Source organism: Rhodnius prolixus, unplaced genomic scaffold (assembly GCF_049639745.1).
Source record: "Rhodnius prolixus isolate KJV_2025 unplaced genomic scaffold, Rpr scaffold_9, whole genome shotgun sequence".
Lineage (NCBI taxonomy): Eukaryota > Metazoa > Arthropoda > Insecta > Hemiptera > Reduviidae > Rhodnius > Rhodnius prolixus.
The window spans coordinates 18,969,566-18,991,931 of NW_027411604.1; the positions used below are offsets into that span (position 1 = coordinate 18,969,566).

Below are 22,366 nucleotides of genomic sequence, written 5' to 3' on the forward strand. Positions count from 1 at the left end.
ATAAAATAAATCTATAAAAGTAGAATAAATAAAAGATGACAGACTGTTACTAAAATTATAATTCATTGTGTGTACACAGCTTCTATAAAACCGAACTGAACCAATGTTTTTCAACCACTGGTCTGTGGATCTTTCTGTCAGTACGTGAGAAATGGATATAAATGCTGCACTTCTTCTCTCAGAAGCAAAATTCCCAACACAAATAACTGATTTGCTACCAAAGAAACAACAGCAAACGAGGACTCTAAATAATATCATACAAGTACTTAAATTTGTATTTATATTTATAAAAAAAATGCTTAAAAATATTATTTAATTTTACCTTTTTTACTTCAGTCTTGATAGTTCGCCGGTCCATTACATAATTCCTTAATTATTACCGTTCGGCTTGTGTCTAATGATTGAAAACCACTGAACGAAACTGTTCAAGGACTTTTGTTTTAAAATCAGCGAAGAATAGAAGCTACAGGCGTTAGAATCGTTGAGCCCTTAGCTATTGAATCTCCTTGCTGAAAAACCAGATATACGTTCCTTGAGAGCGGTGATATTTTCAATAATAAAAACTTAAGGTAGTGATTACGTCCTTTGCAATAAGTGTGTAATACGGCCGGCTCTCGATAGATTGTGCCGCAGAACCTCACGCTAATAAGGGAAAGTACATTAGTGTTTTTTGTGGAATAAAATGAATCCAGGTCACAAAATTAGGATTCTGTGACTGAGATTAAGTGTTTTTTTTTTTTTTTTAAATTATATATTTACACTAAATTCAAACTTGTTACATTTTTTTTGTATTAATCGTTTATTTAGTTACAATCAACGCAATTTGCGTTATATATAAGCAACAAGGGTAACAATAAGCAACATATCAGAGTGGAGAAGTTACCCAGCGGTAACACTCCAATAACATTCTAAATTCTACTGACTCTCTTCGTCAGAGAGGAGATCGCGAGGCCACTGTCTTTTAAGACGTCTTTAAGTATAGTTTGGAAATGTTCTGGAAGATAGATGTTGTATGAGTGGATTATGATGAGACTGGGATTGAGATTGGGTTTTCTGTAACAGGTTTTAGCAACTTGTGTGACGAAAGGAATGTTCAAGTCTGTGTGAATGGTTTGATTGGTGACGTAGAATGGAGCGTTTACTATAGAGCGAAGAATTTTAGACTGCAAGGACTGGATCCTTTGGAGGTTTTGAGCGTTTGGTTGAACCTCCACAGTTCGATGCCATAAGCCCAGACTGGCTTTAATATACTTACATATTAGGGTGTTTCAAAAAATGTTGACTTTTAAATTTTAAATAGCGCCGGGCGGAAAATCAAAGTTCATTTAAAAACAAAAAGTTTCGTCCGTAGTAGAGCGAAATCGATTAATATTTAGAGGTCGATACCATTGATCAAAAGATTTTTGTTTTGCTTTTTCTTTTTTATAAAAAATCCTTATTAAATGTTTTGTATCTTTTCAAATTATTAGCAAAACATGTAATTGTACAAAGTTTATTTAAATATAATTTGCTATAAAGACAATGCAGTTGGAATCATTTTATTATTGGCCATTTTACTTTCAAAGTTATGAATAATTAAAGAAGCTGTATTTAAAAAAATATATATATATTAAAAAAAATATACATTTTTGAAAAATTTCGATTAATTAACGTTAAAATCACTTCATTTTTTACGTGTTTCGTACAGAATTTAAAAAACAAATAATTTTGGTTACTAAAACGTCTAAATTATGGAATATTTGGCATTTATTGTTATAATTTGAAATTGCCCGACGCTCTTTAAAATTTAAAAGTCAACATTTTTTGAAACACCCTATTACATATATAAGTCTTTTGTTGCCCAGAGTGAGTTTAGATCTGTTGTCGAGTAGTATTTTCAGTTGTGGGAAGCGTCTGTTGAGTTCTGTTCTCTTAAATCGAGTATGAGGGTTCCATTTAAGTCTTCTGGCAAGGTAAAGCTCAAGGTAGCGGACTACGTTGACTACTGGTAAAGGAATAAGATTGTAAAAGACAGGAGGAAGAGTGATGCGTCGAAGAGTGAAGGTAATATTTTGAGATTTTGTTTCGTTCAGTTTGATAGCCCCGTTTTTTGAACCAATTTTCTAAGGAGGTGAGGTGAGACTGAAGGTTCCTATGAGCTATTATTGGATCTTTGTTAGTAGATAAGATGGCAGTATCGTCAGCATAGGTGAGAAGAGTAGTTTGAGGTTGAATAGGTATGTCTGAGGAGTAGATTGTGTACAGAATGGGGCCTAGTATGCTGCCTTGCGGAACTCCAGCGTCTTCATGGCTGAATGGAGAAAGAATAGTTCCCTACCTTCCCTCTAAAATGTCTGTCAGTCAAGTATGATTTCAAAATGAGGAAATAGGTGGCTGGAAGAATGGTCTTGAGCTTCCAGAGAAGTATTAAAAAAATGTGATTAGCAAAAGTTACATATGTAAATTGTGACAACACAGTTAGACACATAATGAAGTTGTTTTAAAGAACCCTAGCTTCTTTCCTCCATACACGGTCAAATGCATTTTTAAAGTCCACGAAGACTGCTAGGGTGTGCTGCTTTCTATGAAACCCGTTCCCTAAATATTATAGAAGAGGTGAATCATGCGCTGAAGCAGGAAAAATAGTGTTTTTTGGTACCTTTTAGCTGTGTAGGGTGATGTATCTCTATATAAATGGTTTTAGGAATATCCTAATGAGAGTGACATGAACGGACATGCACTATAATCAGTTCTAATGAATCATTAGCGTAACATGGGGCTATGGGCAGTGCTCCCCCTACGAGTTTTGCCACTTTCACTGTGTGTATGGTATTGCGATGAGCACGTGTACGGGATTGGTAACGTTCACTGAGTTCGGCTAGTAGTATATTTTGGAGGGACTGCAGTATATTCTGCCGCACGACCTGTAACTAAACTCCATGGAGAGAAGTTATTCGTGTGTAGCCCTATCTATTTGTAAGTGTGTTTGTATGTCGCACTGTACATTTTGGTAGTAAATATGGAAGTAACACTCTCAGGGTATATCTCTCTGTCTCTGTCTCTCTTCAATATTGGGAGTGTTTCTGAATACCGCCCGTCTGTTCAACGCTTCAACGTTGTACGCGCATCAAAGAGCAACGTACATTCCAACACAAACACACCCAAACCACCATACCGTGTCCCCAATATACCATTATAAACCTTATTTGAGTGTATAAATCAATATACAGAGGAACACTGTATGCGAAGGGAGCGGATATGAGTGGTACTGAACAGACAGACGGTACAGGAGTGCTAGAACAGTACAGCCACTTATGAATATGCAAGATGAAATATTATCAAAGCAGTAAGGGAAAAGTGGATTTTGCCATATAACGTACGATTGTAACTCTATCTACCTGTTCTCTTTCAAGATAGACAGGTATACCGGCAAAAACATTGTAGAATTTTCCATCCGAAAAAATATTATAAACATGATAAAGGAAGAATAAAAAAAAGAAGACTTATTGTTTCCCATTTTTACTCCTTTGTGATCTGCTTCACATATATTTATTGTAGTCCTAGAATGCAATAAAGTGTGAAATATAAAATTTTGTCTAATACAATGTGACATTGTGTTGTCTTCTTTTATTAAACAGAATTCACTTCAATGTTTTCTAGAAAAAGACAGAAGAAGAATTTACTTTAAAAGACGTACTTCAGGTATAAATCTGAACTGACATGTTGATAGATAAATTTTAAGTAAAAAAAACAATGACAAAAATTGTAACGTAAACGTAAAAAGTTCGGATGTCTGAAACAATTCCTTCCAACAAGAAATAGGTTAGGATCGTTTAAGAAAATAAATAAATAGTTTGTTTTTGACATTTAATCTTGCTCAAAGGAATCGTGTATGACCAATTCAAATAAAAACATTTTGTTTTATAACTAAAGTTAAAGAAAGTTAAAGATATTACCTTTCTTCGCCTAACTCTCTTCTTTAATACCTAGGGAATTACATCTACATTTTTGTAACCTATCTAGTTCATTTTTTTGATGAATTCCATTACAATTATTTTCACCAAAAGCGAACAAATATTTGTCTGGATTTAAAGTTGGTATAAGTTTCTTCAGGTTTTGTACGAGGGTCGTTTGAAAAGTCCGTGCAAAGTCAGAGAGATAGCACCACTGGCGCGTATGGAGGTTATGTTTAGTTAGTAGCATCTCATGGAAGAACACACACCAAGTTTCAGCCAGATCGGTCTATTTCTTTGTGTTTGGCATTCGTTTGAATCGAGGAAGTCGAGTGATTTTCAAAAAATGGACGAAAAAGAATTTCGTGTGTTGATTAAACACTACTTTATGAAAGGCAAAACGCCTCAGGAGACTAAAGAGAAGCTTGATAAACATTATGGTGACTCTGCGCTTTCGATTAGGGCCATATGGGCACAAGTGACGCTGAACGTTCTGGACGCCCTGTTGAGGTTACTACTCCAGAAATCATTGATAAAATCCATGATATGGTGATGGGTGACAGAAGAGTGAAGGTGCGTGAGATTGCTAGTGCTGTGGGCATCTCGAATGAACGGGTACATAATATTTTGCATCAACATTTGGACATGACAAAGCTATCCGCAAGATTGGTGCCGCAATTGCTCACGCTTGACCAAAAACGAAATCGTGTGAAGTGTTGCAAGGACGGTTTGCAGCTGTTCCAGAAGAATCCGCAGGACTTTAAGCGTCGTTTCGTCACTGTGGATGATACATGGATACATCACTACACTCCTGAGATCAAAGAACAATCTAAACAATGGGTTACCAAGGGGGAATCTGCGCCAAAAAAGGCGAAGACCGTTCTTTCGGCCGGAAAGATTATGGCGACTGTCTTTTGGGATTCGCAAGGAATAATCCTCATCTACTATCTGGAAAAGGGTAAAACTATTACAGGTGCATATTATTCATCGTTATTGGACCGTTTGAAAACCGAGCTGCAAGAAAAACGCCCACGATTGGCCCACAAAAAAGTCCTTTTCCATCACGACAACGCACCAGCTCACACCTCAGCAGTTGTGGTCGCAAAATTAATGGAAATAGGGTTCCAACTCGTTTCACATCCCCCTATTCTCCAGACTTGGCTCCCTCGGACTACTATTTATTCCCCAAAATGAAGAAATGGCTGGCGGGAAAAAGATTTTATTCAAACGAGGAGGTGATTGCAGAAACGAATGGCTATTTTTCAGACTTGGACAAATCCTATTATTCGGAAGGGATCAACAAACTAGAGCAGCGTTGGACGAAGTGTCTAAGCCTAAAAGGAGACTGTTGAAAAATAAAAAAGGTTTACCCCAAAAAATTAAGTAGTTTTTATTTTTGCACGGACTTTTCAAACGACCCTCGTAGATCAGAAGGTTTCAATCTATAAATTTTTAAAATTCATTCTACATCTTCGCTGAAGACTCGGCCATTTTCTCCACACATTATGATACTTGCGTACTCTCCACTATCTGGAATTTCGGCTACGATAATGGCCAATTAAAATTAACATTTATTTCTATTGGGTTTCCGGAAAATAATGCTGGATTATGGTTTTTAAAAGAAAGAAAGGCGAAAGATTTATGCGTTTTGAAGAGAGACCAGAGACACCGGTTTACTGTCCACTAATCATGATCCTGTACTTGCTCACAGAAATGTACAGTCCCATCTCTCCTCATTAGAACAGTGGTTCAAGAGATGGGCTATTAAACTTATTAATGAAACCAAGTCCCAAAATATCACCTTCACTCTTCGTCGCATTACTCTTTCTCCAGTCTTCTATAACCTAACACCTCTACCCAGTAGTGAACGTTGCCCGCTACCTTGGGCTTTACTTAGTTAGACTGAAGGCTTTCTTGGAACCCCCACACTAGACTTAAAAGAACAGAACTAAACAGACGCTATCGACTACTTAAAAGACTCTTAGACGATAGATCAAAACTCTCTCTGGACAACAAAAGACTGATTTATACTTCTATTTTAAAACCCATCTGGGCGTATGGAATAGAGCTGTGGGGTTCAACCAAACGTTCCAGTCTCCAAAGGATTCAATCTCTACAATCTAAAATACTTCGAACTATTGTACACGCTCCTTTTTATGTCTCCAACCTGAGTATACACACTGACCTTAACATTCCTTTTGTCACACAAGTTGCTAAAACAAGATACAGAAAACTCCACTTCAGCCTGCAATCTCATACAAATCCTCTAGCTCAAAATCTTTGTTCTAGAACTCTTCCTGACAACCCGGCAAGACGCCTTAAAAGACAGAAGCCTCGTGGTCATCTCTCCCGTGAAGAGAGTGACTAACCATCTAATATTTGGGAGTGTTACCACTGGGTAACTTCTCCACTCGTATACTTCTGTTTTCATTAATCAAAATAGTCTCCATTACTTTCCACACATTTCTGCCAACGTGTGGGTAACTTTTCTCATACCCTCTGGTATAGAATTGGGAATCCTTAGAATTTATAAATTCAGAAAACGCAATTTCTAATGTTTTTAGTCAATAAATTTTTTATTTTGTAAATAGCGGTCCAGGTGTCTAGAAAAATTATCAGTAGGCGAGAGGTCCGGTGAGTTGGGCGGGTGTGGCAGAGTCTCATAGCCAAGCTCCAACAATTTTCGGGAAGTCAAACGGAGAGATATGTGGCCGAGCGTTGTCATGCAACAGAATGGGCCCCTTTCGATTGACTAAAGATGGCTTCATTATTGCCAATTTCTTGATTTCTTGATCAATTTGGTTACAATACGATTCGGCATTGATGGTTTCGCCAGGATTCAGAAGAAGCTGTAATGAATCAGACCAAATGAAGCCCACCAAACAGTAACCATCACCTTTTTTTTTGATGATTTGGGAGCTTTGGAAAATGTCGTGCTGCTTCTTCTTTGTCAAGCTCCACTTTCCAAAGTGTCTACTGTTGTCGTAGAGGATCCACTTTTCATCGCCAGTCACAATTCTGGACAGAAAAGGATCGCTGTTGTTTCGGAAAGAAGTGTAGCACAAATTTCATATCGCTGATCTTTTTTGGAGGTCGTTTAATGTGTGGAGGAACCCAACTTTCCAGCTTTTTCACCTTCCCAATCGCCTTAAGATAGTCATCGACGATTGATTTGCTGGCTTACTTCGTCTTCACTTTTAAACGACAAATTCTTGTATCCATCATCTCTACAGAACTACTAATAATCATTAAAAATGTATCGAGCAATTTGAGTTCATGTGATTTTTCGTTTTCTAAAGCAAATATAAGGGGAAACATTCATATTCTCATCATAATTACACTTTTATTATTGATATTGTATAAAAATGCTTTTGGACGTTTCAAGGTAATGTAAAACAAATATCTGATCTTAAAATTTCGAATAATGTACAAAAAAAAACCTGTTTCTTATTTAACTGTACTCAAAACTTGTATATTATTTGGATTTGAAGTTTCTAAAGTATATGACGAGTCCCAGTATCCTATTTATGGTGGCCGGAAGTGCTTTGAAAAATAGCTACGAGTAATTGGCCAACATCCTGTCAGTACTAAGTGGCTTAAACTAAAAATAGAGTAATAATATAATAATAAGAGATTAAGAGATTAAATCAGCGGGACGGGACTTATGTCCCACGGCACCGCAGCCAGAAGAGGCTTATTGTGCCTTCTCCCTTTGGAGCTAGTAGTCGAAACCTCCCCTACTAATGAGGTTGAGGACTTTCCCTACTAGTTCTTTTTGCGCTACTATTTCCTATGGTTTTAATGATCCAAAGGTAACCACTCGATTGCTCATAATTATAACAAAATTAATTTAATTAAAAAATCTCCGCCAAATCGGTCAACTGAGGATTGGCGCACAGCAACAATGAACCCCTATAATATTAGTGGTGTTATCGCGCCATCTCCACCATCCCCTGACTGAGTAGCCCTTAATGAGTATTACTTCGATAAAAAGTTTATCAAACTCTACTACTCTAGTTGGACAAAGTTTATTCTATTAATTATTTTCACGCTGTAAACTTTGCTTTATCAACGAATGAAAAGCTGGGTCTGCGGATGGAGGGGCACAACAGTACAATGAAAGAGGCAAACTTGAAAATAAAAGAAGAACATCTCTTGTATTTTATATTTTGTAATCATCTTGATTAGGGCGGTTGTTCGTTTTAATGAGATCATGAAGAGAAATACAAAATTACAATATCGAAGGTTACTAAACTGTTATAGATTCTTTTATTTACAGAAGAAATCTTCTTGGAGTATTTTTGGTTGGAGAAATTTACTATAGACAAAATTAAGAACATCTTCTTAAGATCTGGAGTAATTTACAGGATGTGAAAATTAATGTTTCTTTGGTCTGACAAAAAGAAGATCAACGACGTCGTAAAGAGTTTAAAAGGACATTGTGGCCGACGTAGCGTAAAAGTGAAATTATTTTTTAAGTAATTTTATTCATAAGTCCACCCCTAGTCTCATTGTACACTGTAATCGCCAATGAACGTATTAAATCTTACCAAAAGGAGAAAGAGAGATTTTGATTCCTAATGCCTAATCAGTTTTGGAAGTACAAGTTCAGAAAAAGGGTTTAAAAATAGGAAATTCTCTTTAGTTTGACCATGAATAGTGAATGTTCTCTCTTCTACATTCTATTTCTAGACTACAGGTAGTTGATCCTAGAAAGGTTGGCAAATTTTGGAAGTAAAAGTTCAGAAAAACGGTTTACAAATAAGAAATTTCCTTCAGTGAATTTTCTTGCTTTCAAATGCTACTTCTAGGCTAGGGGTATTTATTAGAAGTAAGGTTGGCAAGTGTTGGAAGTACAAGAACAGAAAAACGGATAACAATAAGAAATTCCATTTAGTTAAGACCCCTATTAGTGAATTTTCTCGCTTTCAAATGCTACTTCTAGGCTAGGGGTATTTATTAGAAATAAGGTTGGCCAATTATGGAAGTTCAAGTTCATAAAAATGGAAATTGACTTGAAATTTGCGTAATTTCACTCACTATATTTTAATGAAGATGTATATTAATATTTTCTTCCAAAAAAAAGAAAAAAAATGCTTAAATGCATTTCACGACTAATAAAATACAAGACAAACCCTTTTTATATCTGAGAGAGCAGCAAGTTTCACTCCACCAAATCGCTCGTTCTTTAGAAACACATAGATCGAAGCGTTTCTAGTGACATTTCCATTTCAAGATTTATGAGACGGCAGTCACAATTTAAAGTATATACGACCGTATACTCCAAGTGATACCAAGTCTGGAACACAGGTAATCCCCCAAGGTTGTTTATGGAACTCCTATTATTCTTGTGCTCAGCGAACCTTCCTGGCAGGAGCGGAAGATTGAGAGCAAGGAGAGTTACTGTCTGTGTAGCGGAGCGTTTTAACCTGCACAGAAATAAATCTACATAATTATGTACCTAGATCTACCCTGGTGCGGAATGTGGTTTTCAACATGTTATTTAAATTCTTGTGAAAATTTTAAATCAAAGTAGTATTTCTTGTCTTCATCCTTGGCTTTCATTACTGTGACAAAGTTAATGTGAGATTTTGTCTGGAACAGCGTTTCTTAACATACGAATATTTCTCACTGTAGATCTGTAAAATTGAGAACAGTGTTTTCAAAGACCGGTCCATATACTTAACCCTTCAGCCGTCACGTCGGGTCATATTGACCCGACTCATACTTTCAAGTCTTCTATTTTAATATCTATAAGGGCTGGGTTCGCGAAATTTTTATTTATCTCTTTTTAACGTATTTTGATTGAGATGGCATGGGATTTTTTCCCGCCGCCTACTGTACGGGCTCGAACCAGCAATTTTGACCCGAGGTGACAGTTTGTGCCGTTCATTTCTTAGTGTTTTGACCAGAGGTGATTCCATGAGTAATATTTTTCTCCTCCAATAAAACTGTTTCCGAAGCAAGTAATTCTTTATTTTTTCAATAAAAGGAATTTTTTTTATTGTTATTGCTACTAATAATATTGTACAAGTATCAAAATTGCCTTACCGCCGAGGGAGGATATAGCTGTTGTCCGTGGAGATTGTTCTGGGAGTTGAGCGACCGAAGTCTATCTGTGGTGTCTTATGTACCCAAAAAATCAAGAGCAGTACTTTTGTTATCTACAATGCACAGCGATAGATCCATTGACAGCGGAACAGGGAACAAAAATAAACCCGAAATTATAACTTTTTACAATGCTACCAAAGGAGGGGTACACACTGATGACCAACTTTGTGCAAATTATTCTGTAGGAAGAAAAACAAATAGATGGCCCCTGGCCATTTTTTACCACTTACTTAATGTGACAGACATTAATGCGTAAATCACATACAAAAATAATGCTCAACGTAAAAATATAAACTTCAAAATGGACCGACGCACCTTCCTCAAAAGTTTGGGGCATCAATTATTGCGAAACTTCTTTATCAGAAGGTCGCTGAGCACCGTGATCTCACGGGATTTGAAAGTGAGGATCAATATTTATCTGCAAGAAGAAAGCGCAACAATTCTTCCGATTGCAACTAATGAAGAAGACATTCCTAACCCTAAAAAACGAAGAAGATGCCACATAAGCCCTAATACAAGGGACAATAAATATCCTACTTTTTGCAGTAACTGTAAAAATTACATATGTAAGATACACTCAGTAACTATTTGCACTAACTGTAGAAATAATTGTAATTAATTAACTGTTTTAATTTTAATTGTAAACTGTAAATATTTTCTCTGTTTTTCATTACATGCTAAGCAGCACCTCATTTAGAAATTACATCTTTATGTTATTGATTTTTTTTTAAATTTGTATTTCTGTTTTATTAAAGTATTATTATTTATTATTTTATTTATTTGTCTTTAGGGTTTCCCCTATACAAAGAAGTCTTGCCTTACAGATAAACAAAAATATAAACAAAAGAAAGAGTATACACAACTTGGACATACTATACGAGGTGTGTTCAAAAAGTAACGGGAATTTTCGTTTTTTGAAAAAAATATTTATTTATTCATCTACATTAATATTGTCGCCTTCAAAGTAGTCCCCTTCGCATACAATACACTTGTGCCAGCGCTTTTTCCAATCCTCGAAACACTTCTGAAACTCGATCTTTGTGATAGCTTTCAGCTCTTTCAGCGATTCGCTTTTAATGTCATCTATGCTTGTAAAACGACGGGCTTTTAATGTTCTCTTTATGTTTGGAAATAGAAAAAAGTCACATGGAGCCATGTCTGGCGAATATGGAGGCTGGGGCATCGTTAAAGTTTTGTTTTTGGCCAAAAATTCACGAACAAGCAATGAAGTGTGAGCAGGTGCACTATCGTGGTGCAAAATCCATGAATTGTTTTGCCACAAATCCGGGCGTTTTTTTCGGATTGCTTCACGCAAACGGCGTTGAACTTGTAGGTAGTACTCCTTATTGATTGTTTGACCTTGTGGCAAGAATTCATGATGCACTATGCCATTAAAATCGAAGAACACAGTGAGCATAACCTTCACATTCGACCGCACTTGTCGAGCCTTTTTCGGTCTTGGCGATCCAGAATGCCTCCACTGGGACGATTGAGCCTTAGTTTCGACATCATATCCGTAAACCCATGTTTCGTCACCTGTTATAACACGTTTCAGTAGATCCGCATCGTTGTCGACTTCATTGAGTGACTCTTGATCAACTTCCATTCTCCGCTGTTTTTGTTCGAAATTCAACAATTTTGGAACAAATTTTGCTGCCACACGTTTCATACCCAAAACATCCGAAAAAATTTCATGGCATGAGCCAATTGATATGGCAACATCATCAGCGACTTCTCTGATTGTGATTCGGCGATCGTTCATAACCATTTCTTTCACTTTTTTCACGTTTTCATCGGTTGTTGATGTGCTTGGACGTCCAGGTCGTTCGTCATCTTCAACGTTTTCGCGGCCATCTTGGAAACGCTTATACCACTCGTAAATCCTTGTTTTACTCATAGCAGACTCACCATATGTCTTTATTAACATTTCACACACTTTATTACACTTTATTTCATTTTTTACGCAAAATATAATACAAATTCTTTGATCCATTTTTTTTAACAAACAAAAATCGCCAAGCTCGAAAAACACGTCTAACCTTAACGGCTGCCACTTAAGAAGTAAACAATGAATATTACTGAAAATTTTATCGTACTTCAGGGGCATGTGTACCAACATAATAAAAAAAAAAAAATTACAATCAGACTCTCCAAACCCGCGAAATTTAAAAATTCCCGTTACTTTTTGAACACACCTCGTACATTGAAATTACACCAAGAAAAATGACTTTTAACCTAAATTTACATACGTATATACTTAATAAGGTGAAGCAAAGAGAATTAGGAAAATTGTACAAAATCATACATATAACTTCAACAGAGATACAATATTTGTACATACTTTTATATATTTATATACATTTTTATTCCCCTTCCATCATTTATCATTTACTGTCTATTATTCATTAATAATAAAGGATCTTATCTCCATAGCGTTTTTGAGAAATGTATAAATCTGAAATGATTTAGACTTATTGCTGTCCCGTAATAAACTAATTAAATTCTGGTCACCTAATAATATTTTATTCCTCAAACCGTTATGTACTGGACAAACGAAAAAAATATGATGGAGATCTTCGGGCTGGTTCAGATTGCAGATAGTACACAGCTCGGCTGGTGTGATGGTATATTTAGACCTATTAATATTTAATACTGTAAAGTATTTATTACTTACTCTTAACTGTGCTATCGTCCTAACAATTTCTATTGGAAGATTTAGTTTTAAATAAGGTTGGGCTTCTGTATTAAAATTATTCGATAATGAAGAGTATATAGTACTAAATTGTGAACGATTACAATTTGCTAAATCTTCTTCTCTTAATTTCTGGCTCATCGTGCCCAACATTCCTATTAAGTTTCGTTTTATAAGTGTAGGGTCTTGGCTCTCCCATAAATGGTAAAAATCATAATCGACAAAAAATTGCTTGCATTGAGAGACCCAGTTATATTCTGTTTTATTCAGCAGACTGGTATCCAACTTCTTCAAACGTTCATAACAGATTCTTGGCAGTCTAGTTCTATCCATTTCTAATAGTCTACACAACCATCTAATAGTTAGTTTTGCTACTTGTACTTTCAAATTACAAATTCCACTTTCCAACCTTACTGCAAAATTAGGGGTGGTACGACCGAGAGATAGTAATCTTTTAAAGAAATTCAACTGGCACATTTCTAATCTGTCCACATAACGTAATGACCAGTCTGCAGCTCCATATAACAGGGTGCTTAGAACAATAGACTCATACAGTCGCATTCGGGAATCCCAGGAATGGAGCTTGGCGTTTGTAAATAATCTAAACACGGCACCACACGCTGCGTTTGTTTTTATAACTGCATTCTTGGCTGCCTCTAAAAACAGCCCCGACTTAGAAAAATTGACACCTAGATATTGAAATGTTTTAACAATTTCCAGTTGCTTATTGTTATATCTAAATTCATGTCTCTTAGTTCTTCCCCCTTTATTAAATATAATAATCTTAGTCTTACCAATATTTACCTCCAATTGATTTAAGGTGCAATATTTAGACAATACTGCAATTTTTTTGTTCAAATCTCTCTTACTCTCCGCCATTAAAATGAGATCATCCGCATAAAACAGGCTTAAAACGTCAGATTTATCGTCAATATTCACCCCCAAACAACCTTCATTTCTGAAAAAACATTCAAAATCACTTAGGAAAATGTTAAAAAGAAGGGGGCTGAGGGTCTCACCCTGTAATACTCCTTTTGACACACACATTTCTGGCGTACAACCGTCAGCAGTACAAATCTTGACGCAAGCTTTAGAGTAGAGATCCTTTAAGATTCTAACTAGTTTGGCACTGACTCCCAGATCATACAACTTCTGCCAAATTAAGAGATGTTGAAGAGAATCAAAAGCCTGCCGAAAGTCAACAAAGCACACAAATAGTTTCCTTCCTGGTAGCCGGAGATGAACTCCAATAAGTGCAGCAAGTGAAAACAGATTATCAGTACATCCGCGACCCTTACGGAAGCCAGACTGGCATTCAGGCAATATACCCAAGTTCTCAACCCATTCCTCTAATCTGTTCTTAATAATCTGCGTAAAGTTATAATAGTTATAAATTATACAGTTTATAATTGCTATCCCTCGATAATTGTCAGGGTTGTCCTTGGGGCCTTTTTTGTGTATCATTGTTAAAGTAATTTCACCCCAACGCTGAGGTACAGTTTCTCTTTCTAGTACTTTATTGAATAAAACGTTCAAATACAAAAGCCAGTTTTGAGGGAGATTTTTAAACATTTCGTATTTTACATTATCATTACCAGGAGTTTTTCCATTTTTACTGGACATTATTGCACCAGTAAGTTCACTAAACGTTATTTCTGTATCAAGAAAAGGATGGCCTGCTCCGAAAAAGTAAGGTGTGAACTCACATGGTTCGGTTTGGTACCGTTCTGTTAAATATTGGGCCCAAACATCAACTGGTAGCTGTTCTGTTTTAGGTCTTGACCGAAATGTATTAATTGTTTGCCAGAACAACTGAGTGTTTTTACAATCAGACAGCTTCAACAAACAATCAGACAGCTTCAACAAACAATCAGATTCATACATTTTCTTCTTTCTTTTTAAAAGATTTATAAAGTTTTTCTTTATCTTTATATAATTTGCTCTGTGCTCTTCTGTAAAGTTACTAATTTTACATATCTTTAAACTCTGCTTTACAGCAAGTTTAGCATGTACGCAATCAATATCGAACCATGGTTTATTTGGTTTAGTTTTGTTACTAAAAGACACAGATTTAATCAAATTTAATTCATTAAAGACTTTGTTCATAGCATCCAGTAAGTTATTATATAAAAGTGTATTCGGAAGTGTAAAATCTATTGCCACTTTGGGGGAGAGAAACATTTCATTGTTAAAGTTTACAGCTATATCGTTATTCCATGTAATAAATTCCTTCTGTACTGTTTGACGGTCAAAATTATTGGTTTTAACTGAATAATCAAGTATGATTGTTAAAGGGAAATGATCGGAAGCAGTTACGAAGTTGTTATTCACCTTAAAATCTAAACAAAAATCCATATGTTTAGTATCGCAACATGCAATATCAATAACGCTGCTACCCTGTGTTCCGATAAAGGTAAACTGACCGGGAGAATCACTTGCCGCTCTTCCGTTTAATACTGCAAAAGATGACTCCTCTAAGAATTCTATTAATTTTTTCCCTTTAGTATTGACACAAGTATCTAGACTCATTCGTGCTCCTGAGAAATTGCATTCATCAAAAACTTCTTCAGAACAACCAGCCAGATTACCAATACGGCAATTAAAATCGCCACAAAACAGAATCGGACAGTAATAGTAATCAGAAACAAGATCCTTTATTAACAAATCCAAACAATCTAACAAATATATTAAATCAATACTTGGTTTAAAATAAATTAACCCCACGATAAATTGAATGTCTCGAAGATGAATTTTAACAAAAATCCAGTAATTAGAAATATTTATTATATCATAACTATAATAATTTTTTATTGCAAGAAGTAAACCACCGCTTGCCCGACCTACACTTTTTTCTCTTAAGGCATTTGAAAATACAAAATTAAACCCATCGAAGAATTTATAATTAATATTAATATTTTTTTCCAACCATGTCTCAGAGAAACCCATAATCTCATACTGATCATAACAATGAGAAAAATCCTGAATATTTTTAAAGCCTTTTAAATTCCAAAATAAAACCTTAGCTTTATTTACACGATTCCTTAGTTGCTATTCAACAGCTGACTCACAAGAAGAGGTTTTCTTCTTTTTTAATACTTGTTGAGTTTTCTTTCTTTCAGTAGTACCAAGCCATTGCTCCAGCTGTGTTCCTAGTGGCGTAGACGGACGACTAGAGTCCTCAGTTGGTATGACAGCATCATCGGAATCCCTTGCACTGGTGCGCCTACGTACTGCTCCTCTTCTAGGTGTACTTCTCTTCTTTGACTTTGCAGTTCCACCATTCAGTAAATTCTCGCAGTATACCCTTTTTCCATTTAAAACTAAATAATTATAACCAAATTTTACGTCTCTGTTTTCCTCCCTAGCTTGTTTGTAAAATTTATTGAGAATTTTTCTTTCCTCTCTAATATCTTTTGGATAATCCTCCATTAAAAATAAATTAGAACCTTTTAAATGTGCTCTTTTAAATAGTATATCGTTACGTTTCCTCTCGGACTCAAATTTAAGCAAAACGGGCTGTTTGGCGGAAGTTCTACCAAGTTTTCTAACATAAACCAAATCATTTTCAGTGCATATTACATTCAGATTAGTGTTTATTATTTTTAATACTTCCTGCAAAATTACCAAATTATCATTAGAATTGGTCTCCATGCCGCACAAAACAAGATTTCTACATCTAACTTGTTTTTCTAAGATTTTAATTTTTGTATTCTGTTCCTTATAGCTACTTTTTAATTCACTATCTACCTTTTTTAGTGAATCAATTTCACTTCTCATGATTTCAATTTTGTTATTTGTTTCAGTAACTATTTTTTTAACATCATCTATTTTACTCTCATTATTGTTAATAACTATTTTTAAAGAATTAATCGCCTCGAGAATTTTATCTGTATCAGTCATTATGTGTTTCTATTACTATTACAACAACCGTAAGAAAATGTAGTAATTTGAATTAAGAAATTTATATAAATTTCTCTATAAATGAAAAAACAAAATTTTCAAATAGTACGTTATTATTTCTCCAAACAAATAATCACCAATACAGAGTATAATAACAAAAAATAATAAAAGAAAGAAATATTTTTGTGGAAATAAACAAATTCAATCTGATACAAAGACAAATATATATCCCTATTCGTAATGTTATTTATGAAATGTTTAATATTTATTTGTTAGTTCTAAATAAGAGGTAAATATTTAGGCAGAGTAGCGACCAAAGTAACTATCCCCACTACACATCTCCCACCACATAAATTCACTAACCTGATAGAAGTGATTTAAACAATTTTTAGAGTTTTCAATTTGAGAATTTTCTGAATCCTTTCGGTAGAATTTCTTAAAACTTTGCCAACTTGAAGTTTATACTTTAAACCAAATACGAGTCGATTTTCACAATCCAAAACTCACTACAAACTGTTTTTTTTCAAAAAAAAAACACAGAGCACTTTATTAGATGTTAACTGTACGAGCTCTACAGCAAGACTCCGTTTTATTAAAGTATAAATAAATGTTTTGTCTTCGATTTCTATTCCCTATAACATGATATTAGTTAGTTTTTCCTTTTTACTTAATAGTTTTTAATGCTGGGTCAATATGACCCGAGGTGACGGCTTATGGCACTTCGTATAAGGTGACGGCTCAAGGGTTAAAATTGTTGTTTCGTTTAGAATTAATCAACTAGAATATTAAGTTTTGAGAAATTACTTTAAACGCAAGTAATTTAGTGAAATAAAATTCGGTTAGACATCTTGAAGAAAAGAAAGTCTTTCGAACATTTAAGAAATTGAAACAAATATAATAAGTGCAAAAATAAATTAATTAAAATACTGACCTTCCGGCAGCATCGTGTTTTCTATTATGTAACAAAAATTGCGTGGGTTTCTGTTGAATACCACCTACGTAGGTTCTGGTAAATAGGTTTTTTTAAAAAGGGTTTTTGCCATACACCAGGCTTCCATATTTATGAGCAAATAGTCGGCCCTCTGAACCACAATTACTTGCAATCCATCGAAGAAACCAGTAACCAGTCAGCATCCTTCAGTCTGTAGTTGATGCCAGAAAGGTGAAGTTAATCTCTTTCACGCGACGCTCCATGTATTACGATGGAGTTAATCGGTAGTTGAACTATGTGTGCCATTTGTTGGCTGCATTCCAATCTCTAATCTCAAAAATTGGACTCAAGTTTAGGGTAGTTTAGATTCCGTAAAAATCTGGGCAGCCATCGGGAACTGCAAGTTCTGTAACGGCTCCTTAGGATGGCCTTTCAGTCCTGTCTGTTTGATTAGACATGACCGTCTGGAAAGAAACTCCTAGGTAAATCTTGACGGCACGAATTACTCCTATTCAAAGTGCTGATCTCTTAGCCATACTTTATACAAACAGGAAATACTGGTGCTGTTTCTTCTTCTTCCTGATGAAGCTATCAAGATGCATGTTGCATGTATTGGATTAATGCTATATTATTCATACATTTATGATGAATGTGAAGGCCTAATTGATCAATTATTTAAAAACTATTCCGTATTCCTTCGAGGGGCACTACTTATATTTTGAGCCTTGGCAACACTAAGTGTTGTCAGGTGCTATTTGACGTTTTTGAAAGTTTGACATTTTTGACTATAACCTTCTTCAGAACGTTTTGTTATTTAAGCGCGATATGTGTTCTTAACTCTTGAACATTTTAGTGCAATGATTTATTACGACTTTCGACGTGGATCATCAAGACAGGAGTGCATCGATCAACTTACTTCCACTTTTGGCGATAAAGCCCCATCCTTTGCCACTATGAAACGCTGGTATAACGAATTCAATCTTGGTCGTCGTTCGCTCACCGACGAAAGTCGTGAAGATCGTCCAAAATCAGTTGTTGTGTCAGAAAACATTGATGCTGTGCAAAAACTAATAATGCAAGATCGTCATGTGACATACTGTGAGAGTGAGGCAACCTTAGGCATTAGTTCCACCAGCATATACAAAATATTGCATGACCATTTAGCCGTGAAAAAGATTTGTTCTCGTTGGATCCCCACATAATCAGACAAAATCTCTAAAAAAAGATGCTAGTGTCGATTGGTGCAAACAAATGCTTAAGAAATACAATGGCGGCGCTTCAAAAGACGTGTATAAGATTGTAACAGGTGACGAATCATGGATATATGCGTGTGAGCCGGAAACTAAACAGCAGTCGACTGTATGGGTGTTTCAAGATGAACCAAATCAAACAAAAGTTGTTCGCGCTCCGAGTCTTGCGCGGACAGGCATAGTGTGCACATGGTTTTAAGAGTTCTCTTAATATTTGCTTGTATTTTACCTATTTATTAGTTTTTGATTTTAATTTTTTTGTGTTCTATTGGTTACATTGAGTGCCTATATGTTAGGAAAACGTATTTGTATCTTGGGAATAACTTTTTTGTGAGCCAGTTTCAGAGCCGAGATTGCAGTTTCCTTTTTGAGGAGTCTATAAAAGTGGTAATGTTGAAACTTAGTGTACAGAATTAACATTCGCAAGATATTCAAAGTACTGAATTTAAAGCCACATTCTCACGGAAAATTTAATTCCAAACTTTGTGAGTGCCGATTCCTCAAAGTGTTTTTGCTATTTCTATCTAGTGTAATTTAAAACGCCAGAGGCAGGTAATAGTTGAGCTACGAACTGTGTCTTACTCCAATTTTCATAATTTTCCGGAAATAATTGTGGCATGCACGCTCTTTTGAAAGTTTTTTGATTTCTGTTTCTTGATTTGGAGTTAAATAACTTCTACATTAGTTGATAATTTAACAAATTGAGGTTGTCATTATGTGATATGTTTAGCTGTCATTTATTATTTGGATTTTGACTGAAATTTAACGAGCGGTTTTCGTGGAAATCGTTTTGCAAAATTGTGCACAAACTGGTCGATTACGCATAGTTTATCCAAATTGCTTCAAATTTTCAGTGTGATATTCTCGAGACTTCTTGTTAATGAAATATAATTTTTAGAAACATAGGACTTTTAATAGCTGAGTAATTAAAGAAGTAATTAATAAGAAGATTGTGGACTGAGGGTGAGTAGGTGAGGAACACTAGGTAAGAAGCCATCTGGAGGGGAGAGCTAGCTGTGTTATCATACCTGCCTTCTTCATACGCCGATCTCTACTTGTTTGTCGATTTATTTACAAACACGACCTTGATCTGCATCAGAACAGAGTTTTTAACTGAAACTTACTTTACTGTTTCGATCTTTTACTTTTTCAATTCACTAAGCGTAAATTTATTTAAAATGAGTGGTGATTTAGTGGAACTTTTTAAAAAATTGCGCTTGGAATTGAAAAATGACTTGGAAGATTCCCGTCTGAAGACGGTTGAAGAAATTAAAGAACACTTTAATGTTATTGACAGTAGAGTTAAAGTTGTCGAAACAAAAGTAAAGCAACTTGATCGTGAGATAAGGAAAAGGAATGTGGTTTTATTCGGAGTCTCGCAAGAATATTCTACTTACTGGGAGTTGGAAGGTTTTGTCTTTGATTTCCTAAAAGAAAAATTGGAGCCCAGTTTAGCTATTTCTGACTTAGATTTTGTCAGACGAATTGGAAAGATAGGCAATAAGGATAGGCCGATAATTGTAGGTTTCACAACATTTCGTATGAAACTGTTGGTAATGAAAAATGCCTTCAAGTTAAAAGAAACAAACATGGTTATAGTAGATGATTTTCCAAAGGAGGTGCTTGAAATACGCAAGAAACTGATGTCACAGTTTAGGGATGCCCGGAAGGATGGTAAATTTGCTATATTAAAATACGATAAATTAATAATAAAGGAGTATGATACTCGGCTCGCTTCAAACAAAAAACGGCTGCTCTCTGATTCACCGCCCACGGCTCCTGAACAGGAAGTGAGAAAAGAGAAAAAGACGCTAAGCAAGAAGAACAAAACGGATACTGATGTAAAGAGTGTTAAGACTACTTTAGAGCGTTTCGCGTTCCGACCTCGTTCTGATTCTTCTTTGAGTCAGCGTGATGATCAGGAATCGATGACTACGGACACTCCTTCTTCTGTTAAGTAGCAATTACCGTATGCTAATGGTAAGCGATTGGACATTTTGGTGTATAATGTGGCAGGATTAAAAAGAGCTTCTACAAGGAATTCTATATCTTATAGGCTGCCGGATTGGGCTAATAATGATGGTAGACTTTGTAAATTCCAGGCAGGTTTCAGGAGCAATTATTCCACAACAGATAATGTATTCACTCTTTTAAACGTAATTAAATATAAACTTAGTAAAAAAAAAAACAAAAACAGAAGGTCTATACACTATGTTGTGGATTTCTCGGCTGCCTTCGATACTATTGATAGGCATTCCCTTATTTGCAAACTTCTTAATCTAGCAGTTTCCTCTAAAATAGTCCGATCGGTTGAAGGCCTTCCATCACACAATATTGGTAGTGTATGGTGTACTTTTATTATATTATTTATATATATATATTATTATTACTATTGTTATTTTCCTTAATTTCATTTTCTGGTTTATATTACAGATGTTTATTTCAATTATTTTCATTATATTATTATTTTTCTTTCTTTTATCGCTTTTTGTAATGAAATTAATCTCTTTTATTTTTTAACATGAACACAGATATTTATTTTATTGTATTATTATTTTTCCTTCTCTTTTACTCTTCTAAGAAATTTAGGAAATATTTAAAAAATCTATGTTGTATTCATCTTCTAAAAGTATTAGTTATTTATTTCATTTATTTTATTATATTATTATAATTATTTTTTGGTTTTTCTTTCTTTTTCACTTTTTATAATGTAATTAAATTGTTTTCATTTTGTAATATGTATACAGATTTCATTATTTCGTTATTTCATTTATTTTAATTTTATTGTATTATTATTTCTCTTTCTTTTTCATTTTTTTTAAATGTTAGAAGTTAAATTGCATTCATTTTTAATGCCACTTTAACGGCATTGTAGATTTTATCTCAGAATGTGTTGATGTTGATTTCATTCTGGTGGGTGACATGAACTCCAGGATTGGATCACTTCAGGAAATCAGTGTTGAGCTGCCTTTTGATTTAGAGAGATGGGACTATTTCAGATGTTCTAGAGATAATGTGGTGAATGTAAGAGGGAATAAATTTTTAAATTTATGTGATGAGTACGGCCTAGTTATATTGAATGGGCGTTCTAAAAGTGATGCTGAAGGCCACTTCACATATATAGGAGCTCGTGGTAGTTCCGTCATAGACCTGTGTTGTGCTTCGCTTAATGTCCTACCGTTTATAAGCGATTTCTCAGTGGAATGCCAATCGTTCTCTGATCATCTCCCAATTACATTTTCTGTAAAATCATGCAGCTTAGATGAACCAGTTTTTCCCTTACTTCCTCAAATAAGGTGGGTTAATGATAATAAATGTTTATACCAGGAGCTGTTAGTTAGGGAGATTCAGCAGTTTAGTGATCTTGGAAAATGTGATCCAGAATATGCATTGACTCAGCTGGTTGAATGTATTCAGAAAGCTGCCTATTGGCATCGGCCTAGTTATAACCAAAAAAAGCTATTCAGGCAACCCTGGTTTGATTGGAGTTGTTACAAGGCTAGGAAAAAATCGCGCAAATTACTTAATCTATGTCGTAAAAGTTCCTCTC

At 35.1% G+C, this 22,366-nt stretch overlaps 1 protein-coding gene across 1 annotated transcript; it reads left to right on the forward strand.

The window, feature by feature from the left end:
- The first annotated feature begins 19,994 nt into the window (after nucleotides 1-19,994).
- On the forward strand, nucleotides 19,995-20,777 carry LOC141454450 (uncharacterized). Its single transcript, XM_074128686.1, has one exon. It carries the CDS (start codon nucleotides 19,995-19,997, stop codon nucleotides 20,775-20,777), a length of 783 nt encoding a protein of 260 aa, XP_073984787.1.
- The last annotated feature ends 1,589 nt before the right edge of the window (nucleotides 20,778-22,366 follow it).